We start from the raw sequence: 20,634 nt of genomic DNA on the forward strand, positions 1-20,634 counted from the left end.
CCGGATATAAGATAAGTCAAACTGGTTGACTGTTTTCTTTAATTGGCTTTGGCAAAACAGAAATATTTGTACAAAATATTTCTTGTATTTAGTTTTTGTTTAGGGGTTACAAGGACTTATTCGTCTAAATCAGAACTTTTGAAAAATTCTATCTCTTAAGCCTGACAATTTTCAAAGGAAATCTATCTTTTTGTCTTTATTTAATTTTTTAATTTTATTTTTTTGTTGTTTTCTTATTCCAAAAAGGAGAAAATTTGTTTCATGGAAGGACTGGAGGTCTGAAATGTGTATCTTGAGAGAGGTGGACAGGATACAGCTCCATGGGGCTGCAGTTTTCAAAAGAGGCATTGAAATAAATAGCTGGATCAACGAAAGGTTCAAACCATTGGATGTTTTTCCCCCTTTAAAAGATAGATGTAATTATAAGTGCTGGATATTTGATAATGCTGCTCAGAACACCACAGATACCCTAGTATTTTTTTTTTTTAGTGGAGAACAACTATGTGCATCCAATTATTCTAAGCCGTGAGTGATTTGGCTGAACTTAAACGGGAGCACTAGCTCTTGCTCCGTGCTGTCCCTCACATGGAGAAATTGGACAGGCAGTGCAAACTCCCTGCTACTTCCCATGGACCATCCACAGTTTGCCAGTCCCACTGTCACCAGCAGAGCCAAGGTTGTTTTCTAGCTCATGGGATTGAACCTTTCCTAGGTGAGCAATTTCTAGGCTTTCCTCATCTACTACTACTACTCTGATATCAGTGGACCCTGGCTGGGCCACTCTATTGTAGTTGGAGGTCTTAAGTTCTTTCTATAATATTACGTCAAAAAACAAATCAACCAAAACATTGCTACCCGGTTTACTTCTGACTTAGAGAACCACCCTGCTTAAAACAACAGGCAAACCAGGTGTACCTGCATGATTTTTATGGCTAACTCATTTGTGGTGCATATTGCAATGACAGAGTTGGAGAGTGCACAGTTATTTTTTCCTAGATGAGACAATTATGGGTTGCTGTCATTTTTTTTTCACCAGCTCCTCACTTTCTCCAACTCTTAACTTTGCCAAAAGTTGATGTTGCAACTCTAATCTTCAGCACCAAAAGATGAGATCACTATTTTATGCAGTGTGGCATTTTGCTCAGTGTCTATCTTAAAATCTGCAAGAAAGTTAGAATCCAGAAAAAAGTGGCCTTATATTTTTCAGGAACTTAATGTGATCATGTTAAAACTTTCCTTAAGCCCAATTCCATATATTATTAACTTTTGTAATTGAAAAAAATAGAACCCGATGGGTAATGGAATCATTTGTAATTCTTACGGACGTGAATACCCCTGAGCAGAAATCCCCTCTACTTAGGGCAGCCGTTTGAGGTTGAGACTTACTGGTGCTTCTCTCTTCTGGGAGCACGTTATTCGCTCCCCATTATCTTAATTTTCTCAAAGGTCAGTTATGCAATGTGATGTATTTTCACTCTCCTTTGCCACCTCTTTCTTTAAAGTCATTGAAGCTACAAGTTAACCAAGCCTGAGAGCTGAATTCCTGCTTACCCTTGGCATTCCTTTAAAATTAGATCAGATCCCATAAGTGATAATATAATTTACAGAACAACCTTCTACTTTCAGTTAGAGTCAAATCCTGACGCCAGCAAAGTCAGCAGTGAAAGGGAGATGGCAACAGGCCCCTGTGAGCTGTCTCTACCCTCAGGGCCGCGCGCCTGCCCCAGGCTGTCTGCGAGAGCTGTGGTCTCCAAAATGGCTCCTGGTGGAGTCTGGTGGGTCCGTCGATGCACCGAGCGTATCGGCTATGGCAAGTGACTCTGACCGTGTTTCCCAATCTGTTAAATAGGGATAACAACTCAAATTTCTCCTTCAGAAGGAGGCTGTGAGAATTAACTACTCTACATCTTCACAGAGCTTTGAATGGACGCTTTTTTGCAGAAAGGCTAAATGCTGTAAGCATCCACCTTTCAAATGTGTATCCAAGCTGAAGCTCCTAGCTCTTGAAGGTTTCCTTACCCCTATGAAACACTTCAGAAGTCAAAACAGCCATCCTCTGTTAATGCAGGCAAGAAATGCTGAGATGCTAGTACCAGATATTTTGACAAAAGGCAATAAAGATGTAGGAATAAAAGCTGAAATAATTCTGCAAAGCTGAAAAAGATTAGCTCATGGTGCGTTTGGTCTAGACTGTGGTCTTACGTTATTTTGACTAAATTTAAAACATGCTTTTGAAAAGCATTTTGCATTTTGACCATGTTCAATTGATTCAGGAAAAGGCTAAATTTGTGCTGATTATGGGCATTACTGGATATACTGGGTTTTTGATTTCATTGTGCTGTATTAGGTTAACAGAAAATCTTCAAACGCTTTTATTGTGTTCTTGAAAATAATTCAGAAATGTAGGGATACTGCTTTTGAAAAATAGTAATAAGTTAACGTCATCTTGTGGAAATAATCTTTTTGATCATGTTGATTAAAATAGGAATTTTCATATACAAGGTAATATGATTCCCTTAAGAAAATGACTTGTGAAGTTTAATAGAAAATGATTTCTTATATGAAGATTTTGGAGACTTGATACAGAATTGAATGGAAAATTATGTTCCTACTATAGAATTACATAACTTATTATAGTATTTTAATTAAAATTATGTTATATAGACCCTTTCCCATTAAAGTATATAAGATTTTAGGAAATTTCTGTGGAATGGCTGTGGAATTATATAGCATTTTTCCTTTATTAACTATGTTTTCTTTCTGAAATGTGCACAGTAATCAAAAGCGAGAAAAGATCTGTATTACCTGGAAATATTTCAGATAGGAATCTGTTCAAAATGAAATCTTGGACTCAAAGACTGTAATGAAGTGAATTTGCTTATCACATGACTTATATTGGAAGGGAGCAAAGGAAAGTGTGTCCAAATGTTAAATAGGCATTCGAAGGTTAGCTAGATCATTCGTTTCCAGTCCATATTTTCTCTCTAATAAAGAAACTAAGAGTTACTTTTCTCTAATTACATCATATTTTGAATAGAGGGCCACATTCCTAGTGGACATAAATCACTTTGATGACTTAACAGATTATGTCAGTGTGTCTTTAACATAGGCCTACACGACTTTTAATTTAGAGCAAAGGACAAAGTCAAACACTAACTCATAAGGTATCCTTTCAAATTAGATATACTCTCCCAGTGTTTATAGTTCTCTCTGTATTATGATTTGCAGACCTTATTCCAGTAAAAGGCCTCTTAATTCTGGTGGAAATTTGGCATTTTATTCAGCAGACTCAGTAGTAGGTTAAGTATGCTGCCCGTTACTTTGTTACTACAGTGGTATTTCTAAGCCATAAGGCTTGTTTTTTGTGTGCTAACTATTGTATCTTGGTGGTGGTTCTCATGTCTTTGAAAACCTCTGTTAACCAAAACTTGATAGAAAAGGATATTCATTTCATGTTATCATTACTGGGAAAGAGTTAATCCAAACAACCTTTTTCCCTATGTCCCCGATACTCAGTATTGCTATAAAAGCAGAGATACATAGCAAATGCTGGTGGCTGTCCACATGTGACAAGAGACATATCCCACATCCTGCTTGCCTTTGAACATTTAGTCCAAAAACTTGACTGTCCTAGGAGGTTTTGCTTTGTCATCTTGATTGGTGAGAAAGCTCTGATACAATATTTTCCCTTTGAAAGCACAACATTTTAGTTAACCTGGAACTTTTTGCCAAGAGGCACTGGTTGCAATGACACTTGAGATGAAAAGGCTAGAATTAAAGACTTCTCCAGGACAAGATCCAGTTTACAGTCAAAAGGACATGAGTGGCAGGGCAGGGAAGATGGACAGAAACAGAGAGTTGGACGGATGTGGCCCAGAGTTGCCTCGGACGCAGGGAAAAGGCAATTCTGTGAGAGGTGAGAGATCCAGGTCTACCTGCCCGCACACCAGCATGTTTAATGCTGGATCTACACCCTGATCCAGACACATGCTTGCACTTATGTCAAATTAGCCAGCCCATAACTTACAGGATTTAGGCTAGCCATACACCAGCTGCAGGAAAAAACCTTTGTCTTACCAGCAGTAAGGCTGGTAGTACCAAGTTAACTTGTCAAAATTTCTGGAGCACGTTTGGTCCAGTGGGGTGTGGTTATTCCAGATCTGCACTTTGGGTTTGGTGGGAGTTTTGGGCATCCAGAACTCAGAGCCCTACAACCGCACTAGCTGTACGCTCAGCCCCGGCCCGACGGGGTGCAGCAGTTTCAGTCTGGGTGATCCCTGTCACAAGGAGTGCTCTCACCTTGGAGTCTCTGGCTATTCTGGATGACCTGGGTGCAAGCCTCCCTCTGGCTAACATGCATGTATGTGTATTTTTCCACCAACTTTTTGCAGAAGAAAACACTTTTTAGAAGTCCAGGTTCTGTCCTGGCCCAGAACAGCACCAGCCTCGAAAAACTTGATGTTTTTCGTTAAACAGCACCTTTATTACCCAGTGAGCGCCATTTGGGCTGGAGCTGGTTGCCTCAGAGAGCTGTTTGCAGGCAGGGCAAGCCCTCTCCGGCTGCTTCTCTTTGCCAGGACTGCTTTCTGCAGCCTCTCGCTGTGTGCACAGTGAGGCAGAAGCAGCCTAAATGGCAAGCCAAACTCTCCTTTTGCAATCAATTACTCTCCATTAGAGAAGTGTGAGCACAGCTATTTAGTTTAGCAGGGATGAACTGCCCGTAAAGCTTTTTGCCCTGCAGCAACAGTCCTGCCTGCAGGCTTCATTTCAGATGACTTTGGCTCTCGGTCATCAGTCTCCGTGTGCTTCCTCAGCTCAGGCTACGGAGCTGGAGCAGCTTTGACCAGGAGTGTACATGTGTTGCGCCTGGTACCCTGTGTGCGGGACTGCGGCTAGGAAGCTTGTGGGGAACTTTAAAAAGAAGAGGAGCAAATGTTTGTGTTCACCGTTTGATTTAGCAGCAGGTTCACAAAGTGGCTCTTCCTGCTCTCTGAAGGGCTAAAGCAGCAAAGTGTGCACTTAATTTAAGTGAAGCATGCAAGGGTTAAACGTGCTTCAGAGCAGCTTGAAAGTGAGGGTTAGTTTTTACAGGGGGAAGGGGAGTCATCTGAAATACGTGCTAGAAATCAAGAACAAGGTTTGCAGCCCAGAAAGAGCCTCCGGGGCCAAATGTCAAAGCCAAGCATGTTTTCTGGTCTCAATATAGTTTTGAGATAATCCCTTTTGTTGCATTAACAGCCCCTAAACGGTGCAGTATTTCTTCCATGCTCTGACAGGCTGCTTTCAGACAGCTCTTTTCCTGACTGATATGCATGCATCTAGACTCTTATCTTGGTTGAGCTGGCTAGAATCTGGACAACTGCTTTGAAAACAGTGGATTTACTCCAAGTTTGTATGCATGCAATTGAGATTAAATAACACAAGAGAAGAGAAGAGAGAAGAGGGGAGGGGAAGGGAAAGGGAAGAGAAAGGAAGGGAAGGAAAGGGAAAAAGAAGACGACAAGTTTTAAAATCCCCCCAATAACCATTAAAAACTGAAGGAGGGCAGCTTTTATGCATAGTTTCTGTCACCCTTTTTAACTCCTTAGTTTACAACCCTACCTCAGCTGATAAGAAATAGTTCATACTTCTGTGCAGTTGTCCAGGGTGGTTCCTGCAGAGCAGTGTGAGTGCTAGGAATTGCCTCTTGTGCAGCGCCTCCAAATTAAAGTTTTAGTCTGCTCTGCCCACACACTTCTCGTTGGAATGGAGCTATAGTTTGCAAAGTCACAATTTGCAAAATACAGTAAAATGTGTGACTAAAAAACACTTCAGTTTTAAGGAGGCTTCTTCAGCGGTAGATCTCCAAGCACTTTCCAGAGGAGGTAAGATGATTTCAGATGTAGGCAGATTGCTGTAACAAAGCATCCTGATAATCTTGGGCTGCAGCACTAACCACAGCATGTCTCAGATGAGGCACCATCACTGAGAACCAAATGCAGCAAAGCCACTCTTGATTTTTAATGAAAAATGAGAAGTCTGATCCAAATAGGGAGAGAGGAAGCATATTTAAGCAGTCATTAACATCTTTGGCTTCTGAAAGGAGGCATAATGGACAAAGGCAAGGCTGAATTTGTGGTCTAATTAGTGCAGCAGTGTTTGCAAATATATCTGCTGTCTGGCTCTTGTTTTAATCAGGTGCCGTGTAATACACCATGGGAAATGGGGTCTTTGCGCCACCTCGTTCCCATCTGTTTGTTCCTCCTCTCAGCTTGCTTACTTGCAGGTGGAATGATATTAACAAATTGCAGAAATTATAGATGAAAATCTGACATTCCACAGCTCTGCGTGTGTGCTCTCTGCCAGAAATATAGTTTGCCTACCAAGCACAGTCCCTGCCTTCATTGTAATTCAGGACATTCCTAAGGTACCACTTTAATACAGTAGGAGTCGAAAACTTGAGAAATCATGAAACTATTGGCCTGTCGGTCTGTGTGCCCAGCAGGAAGCTCTTGTGTGAGCTCTCCTGCAGGGTCATTGAATTTCTGCTGACACTGGTGCTCCAGTTAAGGAGTGTTCTCATCATGAGCCCACGGCAAAGCTATTAACATGTTAAACTATATATCTGTTCCTCAGGTCCTGCTTCACATCTGATCTGGGGACCAAATAGTCATGGACTTTTCACAGTGGGAAACAGTTGCTGCAGCAAGCTATTGCTTATCCCACAAAAGAAAAAAACTTAGCAGTTTTACAGTAATCTAGTAGAAAACGGACTTCAAAGAAAATAGAAATAGTAGTGGGTTGGGGATTTTGCTTGTATTTCACTTTGGCTACAAAGTATTTTAGACAAGTCTGTGCATGACATGGTATGACAGTGGCCTGGACAAAAGCCCTTCAAGAGAGATGACTTCCTCCCCTCCCAAGGAAATACCAAAGTCAACAAGCCCACCCAACCCACAATCCTACAGCCACAGATGCATAGGCCGGTAGCCACAAAGATGTCCAGAATGGAGTATTCAGAATAAATCATCTGGTGGAAAGTAAGTCTTTGATGAAAGATGCTTTTGAGACATTTCTGTTTTTTTACTTAAATGCATACGATTAAAAACTGATTTCCTAGCAAGCCAGCTCTAATGTTTAATATAGAATTGAGTCCCCCAGCAGTTGGAGAAGAAAGGCCAATGTATTTGAAAAGTTCTTCTATGTGTTTGTAGGTGATGGTGGGGCCATGGCAGAGTTAACCACGTAGGAAGTATCTTAGAGACACTTGGTAAGTTACTTTAATTAGATAAGTGCAGTCCCACCTGTACTCATCCTACAACTGAGCTGTGCCTGGACTGCTACTGACTTGCCAAAACTCAGTGCAGCTTCAAACAGCTTCCTATATTTGAAGCTCTGTGAGATCAGGAACAAGTGAAATACATAGAATTTTTTTCTTATGGTTGAAGTACTGCAGGGTCCATGACAGAGGAAATTCTTACTGACGTTTTCCTTGACGTTTGCTGGGGTCCCCCAAGTGTTGTGACAGTCACGTGTCGAGAGATGGGACATCTGCCCTGGCCATCCCTCAGTGCGACCCTGCTGCGATGCCGTGCTGTCTCCCCGCTTACTGCTGGGATAGTGTGGGAATTTTGTTGTCCAGGAGACCTGCATCCTCTGACAAATGTGATTGAAAAGTTGCTGGGATGGAATATGCAGATAGGCAAACCCACAGGTAGCAGGGTGTCATCAGCCTCATTTCCGTAAGAAAGCAGGTAAAATTTGCAGGTTCTCTTTTTCCCTTTTCCCTCTGTCAGTCACAGATTTTCCGCCTATATTGTTTGCAGGATGAGTGATCCCAGACTGTCCAGGTCTAGTGAATGTCAGGGCAGATTTCCATTGCAATGACTCCATTATAACAAGTGTAGTGCTTTATTGTTTCAAAGTTTTATGGTTTCTATATTAAAGTTAATTCCTGTACCAGGAGCATTTAGTCTAGTGTGAAACAAGTAGGTTGTAGGGTGTGAGGGAATATGCAATTAGGGGAATATGAAACAATAGTAATTTTTTTTTTTTTGATGGATGCAGAACACATTGATGTGAATGCTTTTTTGTTTTCTTTTGTTTAGTGTAGATTTGCCTGATTCCACCATAATTATTTGACCCCAAAGTAGAAATGAATCTTAGAGAGGTGCAAAAATGGCTAACTGTAGTAAGTTTGGGGATGTTGCAGGGAGGGCATTTCACCAACAGTTTGTGATGTAGAAATCGTGCACATGCACATGCTTTCCTGGCAGCAAAGGACACAGGAGTGTGCTGAGTGATTCTGGAGTCTTTGGTCTGGAAAAGTCCTACAGACAGGGATGTTACCCCCTTACCTCAGCCAATAATGGGGTTTAAATAGCCATGTTGTAAAAGAAGCAGTGCAAAGAGATGCAGCTGTACCTGACACCTCTGCTGAAAGGTCCCTGACAAGATAATACAGGCTTGTCTTCCCGTCCCTCTTTTTGATGATCAGTGACAGGAAATTATTGTCTGAAGTTTTAAGCCAAACTTAGCAGGCTGTATGTGAAAATAAAAGTATTTACCTGCCTCCCATTTTCTGATCCTTTTCTCCTTCCCTTTCTTTCTGTGCACTTTATAGCATAGGTACATTTAACTACTGTATATGCTACTTAGGCTGTAATTTAAGTGCAGCTACGCCTCAGTCCTAATTTTGTCACAGTTGCCTCCAGCCTATTAAAGTGTAAACTGTGCTTCAGCTCTGCCCTTTTTAGCATTACGCCTTAATCTCAAACTTTTGCAGATCGGGATTCCAGTATGCGAGTGACACGGTCACCCTCCAGCAGCTGTTTGGGAAACCGTTCCCCTCAGTGTATGTACTTACTGCAAGATCCTGTAGTTTTGCCACTATAGTTTGAGCGTGGATGCAGAGACTGCGCTTGCATTACTTCCCTATTTATCTCTCCGGGAGTCCTGTGGGCTTTTCGGTGAGACGCTTTGGTTTCCATGTGTACTGCTCTGTGCAGTGGGCAGAGGATGGCGCTAAGACTTCAGTGCCTTGGTTACTGTTCCCACCTCTGCCTGCCAGCACAGCAAGTCACTTCATCATCAGCTTTCAGGTTCCTGCTCTGTAAAATGAGGAAAAATTGCAGTGGCCTTCCCTTACAAAGTGCTTTGGGAGCTGCTGATGCAAAATGCTATTTAGGAGCTAGGCGCTGCTGTATACCTGTACTGTGTCACTGCCTGTGTGGTTCCTCAGGTGGGAATTGTAGTCTGAGATGAACCCTCATTCCCATCTGGTACCTGGCATCTCTGTGTAACTACTGTGAAACTGCATCGCGGATGTTAGAAAACAACCCCTGACAGCAGCACCTTTGCAGTGGCTGGGTAAGCTGTAATGCGTTGTTGGCTGTGCCAGGACAAACATACTGAGCACGGCCGCTAAGGCAGAAATTCCCAACAGCTGGGGCAGGGTTCGATATAAATACCAAGACATTGACGTTTACATTTTTTGTTTTCGGTGCACTATTCTGTTTGAAAAGGCCCGTCCTTAAAAATGTGAAGGGGTAGGGGACTTCCTTTGAAAACTGCTTTGTGTTAAAGCAATCAAATAATGTTTATGTCAGATAATTAATTCCAAGGGAAGGATTAAATTGCTGAAAGGCAAAATAACAGAGTGAAAACAGTCTACAGGTTTTTGAGTCCTTTCTTATTGGAAAGGGAGTGCTTATGACTGAGATTAGCTTTTCAGAGGTTTTAAAGTAGAGTTCAATAGCTATAAAGGCTGGATTGTTTGGCACCAGCATCTCAGTTTGTAGCTCTAAATGTCTGTTTGCCATTAATGTAGGTGCAATAAACATGCGTGCAAAAGATTTTCTGGAAAAAAAACAGTGCAAGTGCTCTAAGAAATGTGTTGCAGCAAAATATAAGCATAGCTAAGTAAAAATGATTATTGATATCCGCTTCTGAAAAAGGGGAAGAAACCCTAAAACAACGGTGAAAAAGCTTTTAGCGAGCTTAGGAGTGATATTTTCCCTGGATTGTCCCCTGTGTCTGTACTTTGCTCAGTGTCCTACCTGGACAACGATGCACTCAGGAAGAGCAGGAGTTACGGTGTGCCTCCGTTCTGTGCACGGAGGGCACCCACACGACAGCGATGTGCCCGGCCCTCCAAGAGGGCAGAGAAACTGCACAGGGAAGTGCCTTAGCAGCTCCTTGAGGACGTGACGCTTTTCTGATTTCTGGACTGACTCTTACCCTATTGTGTGTTTGCCTACAAGATTACCTCTGACAGGGGAATTACATCCGTAGGTTTTTTTACCTCATAACAGCCTGGTAGGGGAGTTCCTTAGACCTCTGGGCATGGGCCACAGCAGTGTGTGGACCTTTGGCCAGAGCACGAGCAGGTGAGAGCTCCCTGCCTGCAGTTTTCCTGCAGTTCTCAGTGAGATGTTAAATTGTGTCGGCGGGGATTCAAGATGCGGTAGTGTCTGGGAACTGCTTCTCTTTTTTCTCAGCGTATTGATAGTCCCTAACTGTATTCCAGATCTTTCTGCTCCTTTCTCCTTCAGCGGCAGCTGCCTGGACTAAGATACCTTTTAGGTCTAAAACCAAATCAGGTGCTAAGTAACTTGCTTTGAATAGCTGCAGATAAACTTATGAAATTCCTCAGGCAATAGAAAATCCTTCACAAAAATGCCAGGTAAAATTAGCAGTTCACTAATTACAGCAACTGAGAGCACTCAATTTCCAGCACATCAGGATAGCATTGGACAAATTTACATAACGTTTACTTAAGTTAATGTAATTTAAAGTCATACAGGAATAAGGCTTTCCTTCAAAATGCAGTTCATTTCCCAGGAAATTCCTCAATAGTTATGCAGGGAGAGCCATGAAAGCATAGGGAGACCGGAAGCTGGAAATTGTATGCAGTTTCATGAAACAGCAGCTAGCAAGCTCTGTTAACTAATTTCAGATCTGTAATCGAACTTCTGATTGCTCTGTAGTAATCACACATATCAAAGGGAGAGCTTCATTGTCATTACTGCTAGTGCCATTGGCGTTAATATGGTTATTTACTGGGATTTTAATAAATTAAAAAATACATATGTAAAGCATGAGATTAAAATCGTAGTAGTTAGTTATCCAGGCACAGAGCATTCTTAGTGGTCACTGCCTGTATGAATTGCGAATTGTACTGGAGTTACACTGCTGTCAGAGTGAAGCTAACCTCTGCGTAATGATGAAATATGTCCTGTTTTATTCCTGTTTTGCAATTAGCAATCCCTTTAAATCATGTAAATGTTATGAGCCTGACCACTGGCATCACCGGTGTGGAAGCCCACCCAGCCGTGGGGCTGGCCGTCTGCGCGGCTGGCCGTGCCGGTTCCCAGCACGCTCTGTTCCGAGACGGAGCACTGAAAGGCATGGGCTGGCCGTGCTGGAAATGACATTGTTCTCCGCTCAGCATTGTCTGCGCCCAGAACAGCATCACCCGTAGCTTGCTTAAGTTCTCAAAGCAAGAAAGTTGCCCCTGGCCCACGGGCACGACAAGCCACGTGCAGGACGCGAGCAAGGATTCCTGCATCTCGACATGGCCTCGGCACCCAGCCCTGTTATGGCTTCAGGGAAAACTCTCGGTCCTGCTGCCTCAGTTTCACCATTTGCAAAATAGAATTAATAACAGCCACCGCTGTTTAGAGAATTCATTGTGTTGTAATGCTTTTCACTTGTAAGCTACTTTAGTACTGCTAAATATTACTATTATTACATTATGCTTTCTTAGCTTTCTGTTAGAAAAGCAGCTGCCTTCCATAGAGCAGAGTGTAAGCTACCATTATACTGTGTGGTATTATGTACACCATTATACTTTTGGCATCTGGGTCTATCATTTAGATTAATTTGGAAATTGTGTAGTGACTTGAGGAAAAATGCTGTTGAGTTTGTTACCCTGGAAAATATAATTAGTCCAAAAAACCTGTAATTGCAAAATAAATACAATACTGAATTTGTTCAGAATAACCAGAATACTGGAATTTAACTTTTTGTACCTTTTCCTTTTTTTTTCCAGTATGGGGTACTGCATTCTTTTTGTCCATGGCCTAAGAAAGCTCTCTACATGGTTAGATAAGTGGAGAATTACTCTTCTGACTCTCTTTGCTTTACTACTGCTGCTGTTCTCTTGGAAGACCGTGAAACAGAATGAAATCTGGTTGTCAAGAGAATCCCTTTTCAGGTATGAGTGATCACAGGAAAATACCTGCATTTTCTCTGTTGTTTAAAATAAGTTGTACTTGTTACATGGAATAAATAGTTTTCTTTAACAATAGGACTAATCCTGATATTAATGCATTGTTGTGATTAACATTTTGATTATTATAAAATAACTCCTACTTTCTGTTTTCTGAAGTAATTGTGCAAAACCTGGTATAGCACTTTATATGCTTATGCACAGACTTTGATTCTCGCAATAGCATTTTTAAGACGCTCTGTTTTTAAATAACTTCAGCTCTGTCAATTCACCAATAATGTAACACTTTCTCCTTATTAAAGACATAGCAGAATTTCATTACAGCCCTGCAGAACACCATAGTAACACCATCAAACATATTGAATTTTCTTTAGCGATGTTCTTAATGACAAAAATGAAATGCCATGAAGTGCCAAACTTTCATTTCATTTGATTACTCTTTGCCAAACAGCTGTCTTTACAACCTCATTTATATTTTTTTGCATTGAAACAGACCGTTTCATTTTCTGTTTTGCTAGCAAATGTATTGCATTTGCCTCCAGCTGCTTTCAGCAGTTGTCTAATTGTGAGGTAACTGTAGAAATGCAGGTGATTTGCACACTGGTTGCTTAGCTTTATTTTCTAAGTTATTGGCCAGAGCAAAGTTTAATTTACTCGGCGCTAAAGAGTATGAAATTACTTTTTATAGGCACCCTTCAGTCTTCAGGACACGCTGTTGAAGTGGTTGGAGCTCTGGTAGTGGGATTTGTTTGAAAAACCTGGGATAAGGATTTCTTCAGTCTAACATGATTCATTGCCCGTCCCCGTGAAGCACTGTTTACTCTTTAAAGAATGGCAACCATGGTGACTGCTCTTGGCTCGCACTGAGATCTGTTTTAAGCACAGCTCCAGTCAAAACTCTTCCTGGTTAGCGCTAGAAAGGAGCCATTTAGGAGAAAGCAGGATGGCCTTCCAAGCTGGAAAACGCTTTCTGAAAGGAGGGTGGGAAGATGGCAATTCCATATGCTGTGTTTCAGCATCACCTGGTATTGTATTGCATGCAGCTCCGGTCACCCGTGTTTAAGAAAGATGAAGCTGAACTAGAGCAGATGAAAGGAGTGCCAGTACTGCCACGGAGGAGCACTCCTGGGGTGATACAGGGTAGAGGAGGGCCTGTCACAGAAGAAGAAGTCACAGTTCGGTCTCTGTAGCTGGATGCAAGCGGACTTGTGTCCATCCTGCCTCCATTCCAAGTTGGGTGGCCATCTGCAAAGCAGAAAAATACGACCCCAGGAGCATAAAGCCTTTCTTCTCACAACTTGCGTCTCCCCACAGACGGCTGTGGCTCTCCCTGACCCCGTCTCTGCCCTGCTCCTGTGTGCAGGGAGAGCGGGGCATGGGAAGGTGTGCAGGGGCTTGGCATTGCTGGGATCGGGGCCTTTTGGGGCAGAGGGATCTGTCCTGGGCTTTTGAGAAGAATGTGAGAACGTTGGTGAGCTCCTGATGGGTCATCCAGTGTCATGGCCCACCTCTGAGAGTGCTTGGTAGCAGATGCCAGAAGTCATGCAAGAACAGGGCAAGTAACAGTGAGGTATCCCCCCTGTCCTTCCCCAGCTTGCAGTGATCTGCAGTTTAATCTGGAGTTATTTGCTTTTTCTTTTGCATTTAACAGCCACTGGTGGACTTTTCTTCCATTAATGTCTCTGACTACTTTTTTGAATCTATTTATAGTTTTGGCATCCTGTACTCTGGATTCCATCGTTAAATTACACAGCGTGAAAAATAAGACTTCCCTTTGCATGTTGCGAGCCTTCTGCCTCATCATCTTGTTTGGCATCCCCTATTTCTGGATTTTGTCATTCTCTTTGGTGTTTTGCATGACCAGTGAAAAACCATCAGCTTGTCCCTTTTCCTGTAGCTGTCGGGCCTTTTCGCCTCAGGCTCTCGTCCATGCCCTCGCCCAGGGCTGTCTCTTTTCCACGCTGGAGTGTGCTAGATTTAAACTCTCCTCCTGTGGAAGCTGTTTCGCATTTGTGATCATTCTTGTCACTTTTGTCTGTATCCTCTCAAACTCTCATCTGCCCTTTTGGGAAAGGGGACCAAAATCACGTATGCCTTTCAAAAGATTTGTGCAGAACAGTAACACAGGACTGTTGCCTGTTTTGTTCTCTACTCTCTTCCTAGTAATTCCTCATCTCCCACTTGCCTTTTCTGACCACTCTTAAGCACGGAGCAATGTTTCCACAGAACTGGCCATGATAATTCCAATATGTTTATCTTGAGTGGAAATGTCTGATTTACAGACACCAACCTCTATGCAGATTTAGAGTGCACATGTACCCTGATACTTGTGCATGTATCAGAATTGAATTTCATCTGACATCTTGTTGGCCAGCCTTCAATACCATGAGATCCTTCTGCGACTCTTTGCACTTAGCTTTGGTTCCTGCAATACGATTCATGCCGATGTCATCAGAAACCTGTTACCTCTCATTTCCTTTAGATGAATACTTCTGGCCCTGAGGATTTATAACTGTTCTTGGTGTTGATTTGTTTTAAAGCCTCCTTTACTGACACTTTAGTTTGAGACAGTGGTTCAGACTCGTCCCTGTTGGGAAAGGCTGCAGTGTGGGAACATCCTTCAGTTCTTCCTCAGTGAACACCCGTCTGGTACAAATAATCTATTTAGCTTTTCTTCTGTGGCCTTTTATTCTTTAAGTACTTCTTTTAGACCTCCATCATCTATTGGCCTTAGGGGATCTTTGGCAGGTTTGCTGTATCTGATGTATTTTATTATTAGCTTTGATGTCTTCAGCAAGTCGCTCCTCAAATCTCCTCTGGTCTGCCTAATTATGGTTTATGTTTAACTTGCCAAAGTTTATGTTCTTTTCTGTTTTCCTTCTTTAGCTGTGACTTTCACTTTTTAAATGGTGTTCTTCATTTCTCTTCGCCTTCTTTACTGTGCTTTTTAAACATGTTGTCCTTCTTGTTGTCCTTCTGAAATCTTCTTTGGTTGACAGTATACATCTAGTGTGAGTCTGTAATATTGTAGGGCTGTTCTTGTTAGTGGGAAGGAAATGCAAAAGGAGAACGGTATAGCAAGAAGATAATGCTGTTCCAGGAGTGGGAGATTTCCCCTCTGCGATAGGAGTAGGAGGATCTACATAGGATGGTGTGGAGAGGAGGAAAGGGGGGAGAAGTGGATGGAGTCATATGAAAGAGCAATAAATTAGAAGGGACAGAGCAGGAGGAGGAGATAAGGAATGGCAAAGAAATATGGGAGGAAATAATAAGGGAACACAGAACAAGTCTGTAGAAGGGGGAAAGGAGACATAAATCAACCTACTTGGTAGTCTCTGTGTGTTGACTTTTTGAAAAAGTGCGTACCAGGAGAATCTTAGTTGTTCATTGTTCTTTCTGTCTCCAGTTGCTGTTTTAATTAATCACTGTTTTTTTCTCCTCCTTTCATTTTGTTTCCCTAACAACTGCATTTCATTCCTGTATTTGCTTGGATTTATTTTTTCAGTGTTGATCTGTCTAGACTCCCTGGCCTTTGGCTGAGACCCGTTCTGTCATACACGTTTTCCCTGCACTGGTCGGGGAGAGGTTTGTATATTCAGCATGTTATCGGTTATCTGCTTTGCACTTCATTTTGTCCTGGTTTTGAGGTTTACCCTGCTTTGGCATTGTGCTGCCTGTGTCAGCAGCGTTGCCTGACTCGGTCTCCAGCACAAAGGCCAAGCCTGAAGGATGCAGAAATCCCTCCAGGTCCTGGCTGAAGGAGCAGTGTTGAGGAGGATGATACTATCTGAGGAGATGATTTATGTACACATAGGTGCACAAGCATATATGTGAGGACTAAATGAAAAGCAAATGAACAATAAGTATAATAAATAAGTGGCCAAATATACAGAGAGATACAGATATCAGAGGCATATTATTCCAACGGATCTAGAGAAGCCCAAAGTTGTTTGTTGCACTGTATTGACAGGTGAGCAAGGAGGGCTTGTTGTTGAATATTTAAGGAACTATCCTGCAGAACGAATATGCAGGCCAGGAGGTCAGGCTCCAACCGCAGTCAATGTTAAAGTCTCAAGCCAGGGATAGGGAAGTGAGAGGGCTGTGGGCAAACTTTTGCATCCGATGTCCTGACCTTTCCAAGGTTTGTAAAGCTGCTACATTTTGTCCTGCTCCGGGAGGATATTTGTGTACTGCCCACATTTGTGACAGCATCTGAAAGTGTAGTTGTAACCTGCAAAGGAGCTGTATAAATGTGGCACTTTTCTAGCAGACTTCCTTCCCAGGCCAGGTCTGCTAACTTCAGTAATTTGCCAAAAAAAGGAAAAAGAAAAATCCCCAAAGGTGGCACCTACTTTTCGTGTGCTCTTGTTAATTCTGAAAGCCAGCTCAGCTGAGAAGAGCACGTCTTATTACATCTTGTACATCTTCTATAGAATAGTTTAATAAGTTCCAACATTGATATCTGGGAAAATCAATGCAAGGGTATAAGGCCAAAGAAAGCAGTTGTTTGTGTCATCAAGAGGATAATTTGCTGTAGAGAACCTTTATTGGTACTAATGATTCCCAAAGCAGAGGAGATCCAGTCAGTCTCCCAGGGCTCATATTGAGGCAGGAGTGGCCTCATTTCCGTGTAAACTGAGCTTTTTTCATATGAAAATCACTGAAAATCAGTGAACTCTCTGCCCTACACCAAGTCACTTTGCAGAGTAGAATCTGCACTTAGGAAAACAGCAGAGAGGATGGCAGGAGATTTTTCCCGACTGAAGTGGGATTTGAGTAATGATGATATTTGAGGTTGGAAATGCCAATAGTATTTTATTTCTCTGCGTTATGACTAATAGGCTTTTGGTTTTCCATGGAGAGGAAGTGTTACGTAAAATGGTTTGCGTATTGTTTACTTTTCATTTACATGTCACTTATGGCTGTCATAGATGTCTAAAGGGAAGGAAATCCTCCTGAGAAGTGACGTTTGTTCCCAATGGACTTGTTTCTGGCTGGAATGATTTCGAGTCCATGCATTTGCAGAAGGGCACACGTGTGCTGGGCTGGGGAGGAGGGAAGCAGGAGAGTTTGGAAAAGCATGTTGGAAAAATAGATTGAAGTTTTGAGAGATTGGGGGCTTGCGGGAAGCAGAAATGGAAAGCCATTGTGTTCTTCATTGTTATTTGTACTCCACCCTTTCCTGCTTGGCTTTCATTATAGATATTATTGCTTCCTCTGTCAATGAGCTAACAGTGTTCTCAGCTGGTCAAGAATCAATTAGCTGAAGTGTTTACCTAAACTCTCCTAAAAAACCCACTCCACATCCAGTACTGTGTGTGCTACTACAGCTGACAGTGCAGATACTCCAAGCAGTTAACATCAGGCATTAATGTGTGCATTTGCAAAGTCAGACACAAATCCCCCATGAGAAGAATAAATAGGTCAGGGAGTGTGAGTGGTGTGGAGCAGAAGAGAGAGCATCCTAAAAGCCCAAAACTGAACCAATTTGTGTCTTTCCTATATCACTCTCCACTGCTACAGAAGCACACAGAATGAAAGAAGAACCTTTATTAGTGCAATTTTAATAAATGGGACCAGCATGATTAATAATATTCTATTTAAAGGGCTACTGTCCAAAATTAAAATATTTAAAAATATGCATCTTACTGTTAAAGCTGTGTCTCATTAGAATTGAAGTACTTGTGCATGTATAGTGCTTCTCACCGTTAACTCAGTTTACTCTGTTTCAGCAGGGGCTATAACAGAGCCAACAACTCATTGCACATAGCTCTGAGATAGCAGCAGCTCTGAGTCCCTGTCTGTGTCTTTGCCTATAACACACTGAGGTAATGAGAGCCTTTCTGTGTAAGAATTAATATTCCAGTAATGCCCAGAGGTTGTAAGTGTGTAGTTAATAGCTCCCAAGGCCAGTGGAAATTAGCACAGCCATAGCAGTCACACATTACTTGCTGCTGGTGCCATATATCTTTGTGAAAACTAATATAGAAAATCATTCTCTTAAGAATAGCATCAATTAAGTGATTTAATTCAGTGATTAGTCACAAAATGTCTTGTTCCTGTAGTGCTCCCAGTAAGTAACTTAGAAATACCTGATGATTAGGAAGCCAAATGCAAGGTATATTCTTAATTTGCGTAGGCAAATGGTGGCTGTGTTGTGCTGAGCTTTGTGAGGCGGCCGTGGGCGAACCTTTGAAACCTCTTGCAAGTAGGCATTAGCAATGCTTGATACCGCTGGCTGCAGATAACCAGGCAAATGCCACAGTGCTGCTAAGGCTCTCCAACCCCCCCTTTTTTTAACAAGGAAATCCCTAACAGAGGTTTTCAGCAGCTGTGGCTATGTTCTCCCTCATCAGCCCCTTTGCAGGCTGCACTGCTCCATAGAGGCTGTGTGAAACCCTCTCTCTACCTGATTAACTTCTTCATTGCCCACCAAAGCTAAATAGCAGAGATAAACAAGGCAAGGCAAAAAGACTACAGAATTTCCTAGTGCCTGCAGTTCCTACCTGAGGTAGCAGGCTTGGAGATGGTGGGAGGAACGTAGGCAGCAGCTAGCAGCAATCTGCCTGTGACCTGGGAACAAGACATGGTGCTTCCTCTGGTTTTACATGAACAGGTTCATCCAGCCATATTTCCTGTTACCGCAGAGAGCCCCTGTTTATATGCTGGAAAGTATTCCCCTGTAAAATGGAGTACCAACCTCTTGTGATTCTTGCAGGGGAAATGTTTCCATGGTGTATATCCTCATGTGATTTCTTTCTCTCTCTAGCCGCAGAACAGCATTTTCTGTAGCTATGCAGGGTGCACCCTACTTTCTGTGCTCTAAGTTAAGTTAACAAGCATTTGCTAGCTGCTCTTCTTCTTTTTTTTTTAATTTATGCCCTTATTATTAATTCCAAATGCGCAGCTCAATCTACATGGCTAGAAGGGGGAAGCGAAGGGATCGGACAGTTGTATGTTATAATGTGAGAATGTATGACTTGTAAGCTAAGGGTAAACTAGGGCAAGAGACCCTAATGTACCTCCTGGCTGTACTCTCTGCTCAGTGCTGTGCAGTGCAGAAGTGCTAGCTCAGTAGTCAGAGTATGCTATGCATCCCCTCTAGTGGCTGACACATATGGAAGAAATACCTTCTCTCCAGTACCTCCAGCTCATAGCTTTAACTCAAGATTTTCATGAGGAACTTCATGGCACTCCAGTTTAAGCAAAGGTGGAGATAAGGGAGCCTGTTATGACTATATTTTAGGAAGTAGTACATACTTGCCCTCTAAGTATTAGGCTTTTTAGGGCCTTACAATTTAATAATCCAGGCTTCGAACTATCCATGGTATCTGGTTACAGGGAGTGTTGCTGAGGTATCTGTGATGGTGACAGAGGAGGTGAATTGCTGCCACATATTTATGTGCCATTGGAGGCACATGGTTTGCCAGTGCACTGCACAGTTTGCAAGTGTGGGGTAAGCTTGGGTTTGTAATGCTAGTTCTGTTGGTGTGAGTGCATGGGAGGTAACGAGGCACTCAGAATATGAGCAAATTTTTCTTTGGAGAAAGCAATAATTAGAAGAAGAAAGGCCTCAGAGAAGAGGGGCAACCTGGCTGGCTAACATCTTCCTGCTTCTGTTCCCGCTTGCAGCTCAGGAGTGAAGACTCTACCCCATAACGCCAAGGTGCACTACAACTATGCCAATTTTCTGAAAGACCAGGGACGTAACATTGAAGCCATCTACCACTACAAAACTGCTCTCAAGTAAGTTATTTGAAGGCCTGGTTATGCTCTGGCTGCACTTTCTAGCCTGTGGTTTATGCAGCCCTTCCTGGCATGGCACACGGCAGGTTATGTGCTCCTCGCTCCCAGCTCCATGGGGGCAGCACAGGTTTTGGAGGCTGGGAAAGTTCTTTGGCTCAGGGTTTGTATGTCATTAAATGAGGCAGCTTGGCTTCCTGCCAGCTCTGAGTGTGCGTGTTTGTGTGCGCACTTGAATATATGAGATATAAGCGTTACCATAGCTATGCATTGAGCAACGAGGTGTCATTTATTCGGCTGAATGAATGCTGGTAAGCAGGAGGTAGTTGTCATAAATGTATTTTCAGGTTCCTGGGCCATTTATCTTAGTAAATTGTTAATGGTGCATGCCTGGAAAATGCCAATGCTGTAACCATCTGAAGTAGAGTAATAATAATAGTACTTACAACTTGTATTGAGGCTGCTGTCCACAGAGCTTTGCATGAACTCTAAGTAATTGATCCTGAAAATGCTCCTGTGTAGTAGCTGAGTAAATATCATTATTGTAGTTCTGTAATGGAGGAAGCTGAAGCAGGAAAGTGAATTGTATTGCTCATGGCTACATGATAAATTTGGGGCAAAGACAGGGCCATGGCACGCAGCATCTCCTGGCCCAGGAGTTGCATGTGACTCAGCATGCA

General features: G+C 42.5%; 1 protein-coding gene across 2 annotated transcripts in view; it reads left to right on the plus strand.

Annotated features, from left to right (window-relative positions):
• The window catches only part of TMTC1 (transmembrane O-mannosyltransferase targeting cadherins 1), a 150,535-nt gene that overhangs the window by 90,045 nt on the left and 39,856 nt on the right, over nt 1–20,634 (plus strand). For both annotated transcript variants that reach the window (XM_064514668.1, XM_026116946.2), the window contains exons 10-11: nt 12,032–12,196; nt 19,844–19,957. In XM_064514668.1, coding sequence (XP_064370738.1) covers nt 12,032–12,196; nt 19,844–19,957 — 279 coding nt within the window. The remainder of the gene's footprint in view (nt 1–12,031; nt 12,197–19,843; nt 19,958–20,634) is intronic.

This window comes from Dromaius novaehollandiae, chromosome 1 (genome assembly GCF_036370855.1).
Source record: "Dromaius novaehollandiae isolate bDroNov1 chromosome 1, bDroNov1.hap1, whole genome shotgun sequence".
Classification (NCBI taxonomy): domain Eukaryota; kingdom Metazoa; phylum Chordata; class Aves; order Casuariiformes; family Dromaiidae; genus Dromaius; species Dromaius novaehollandiae.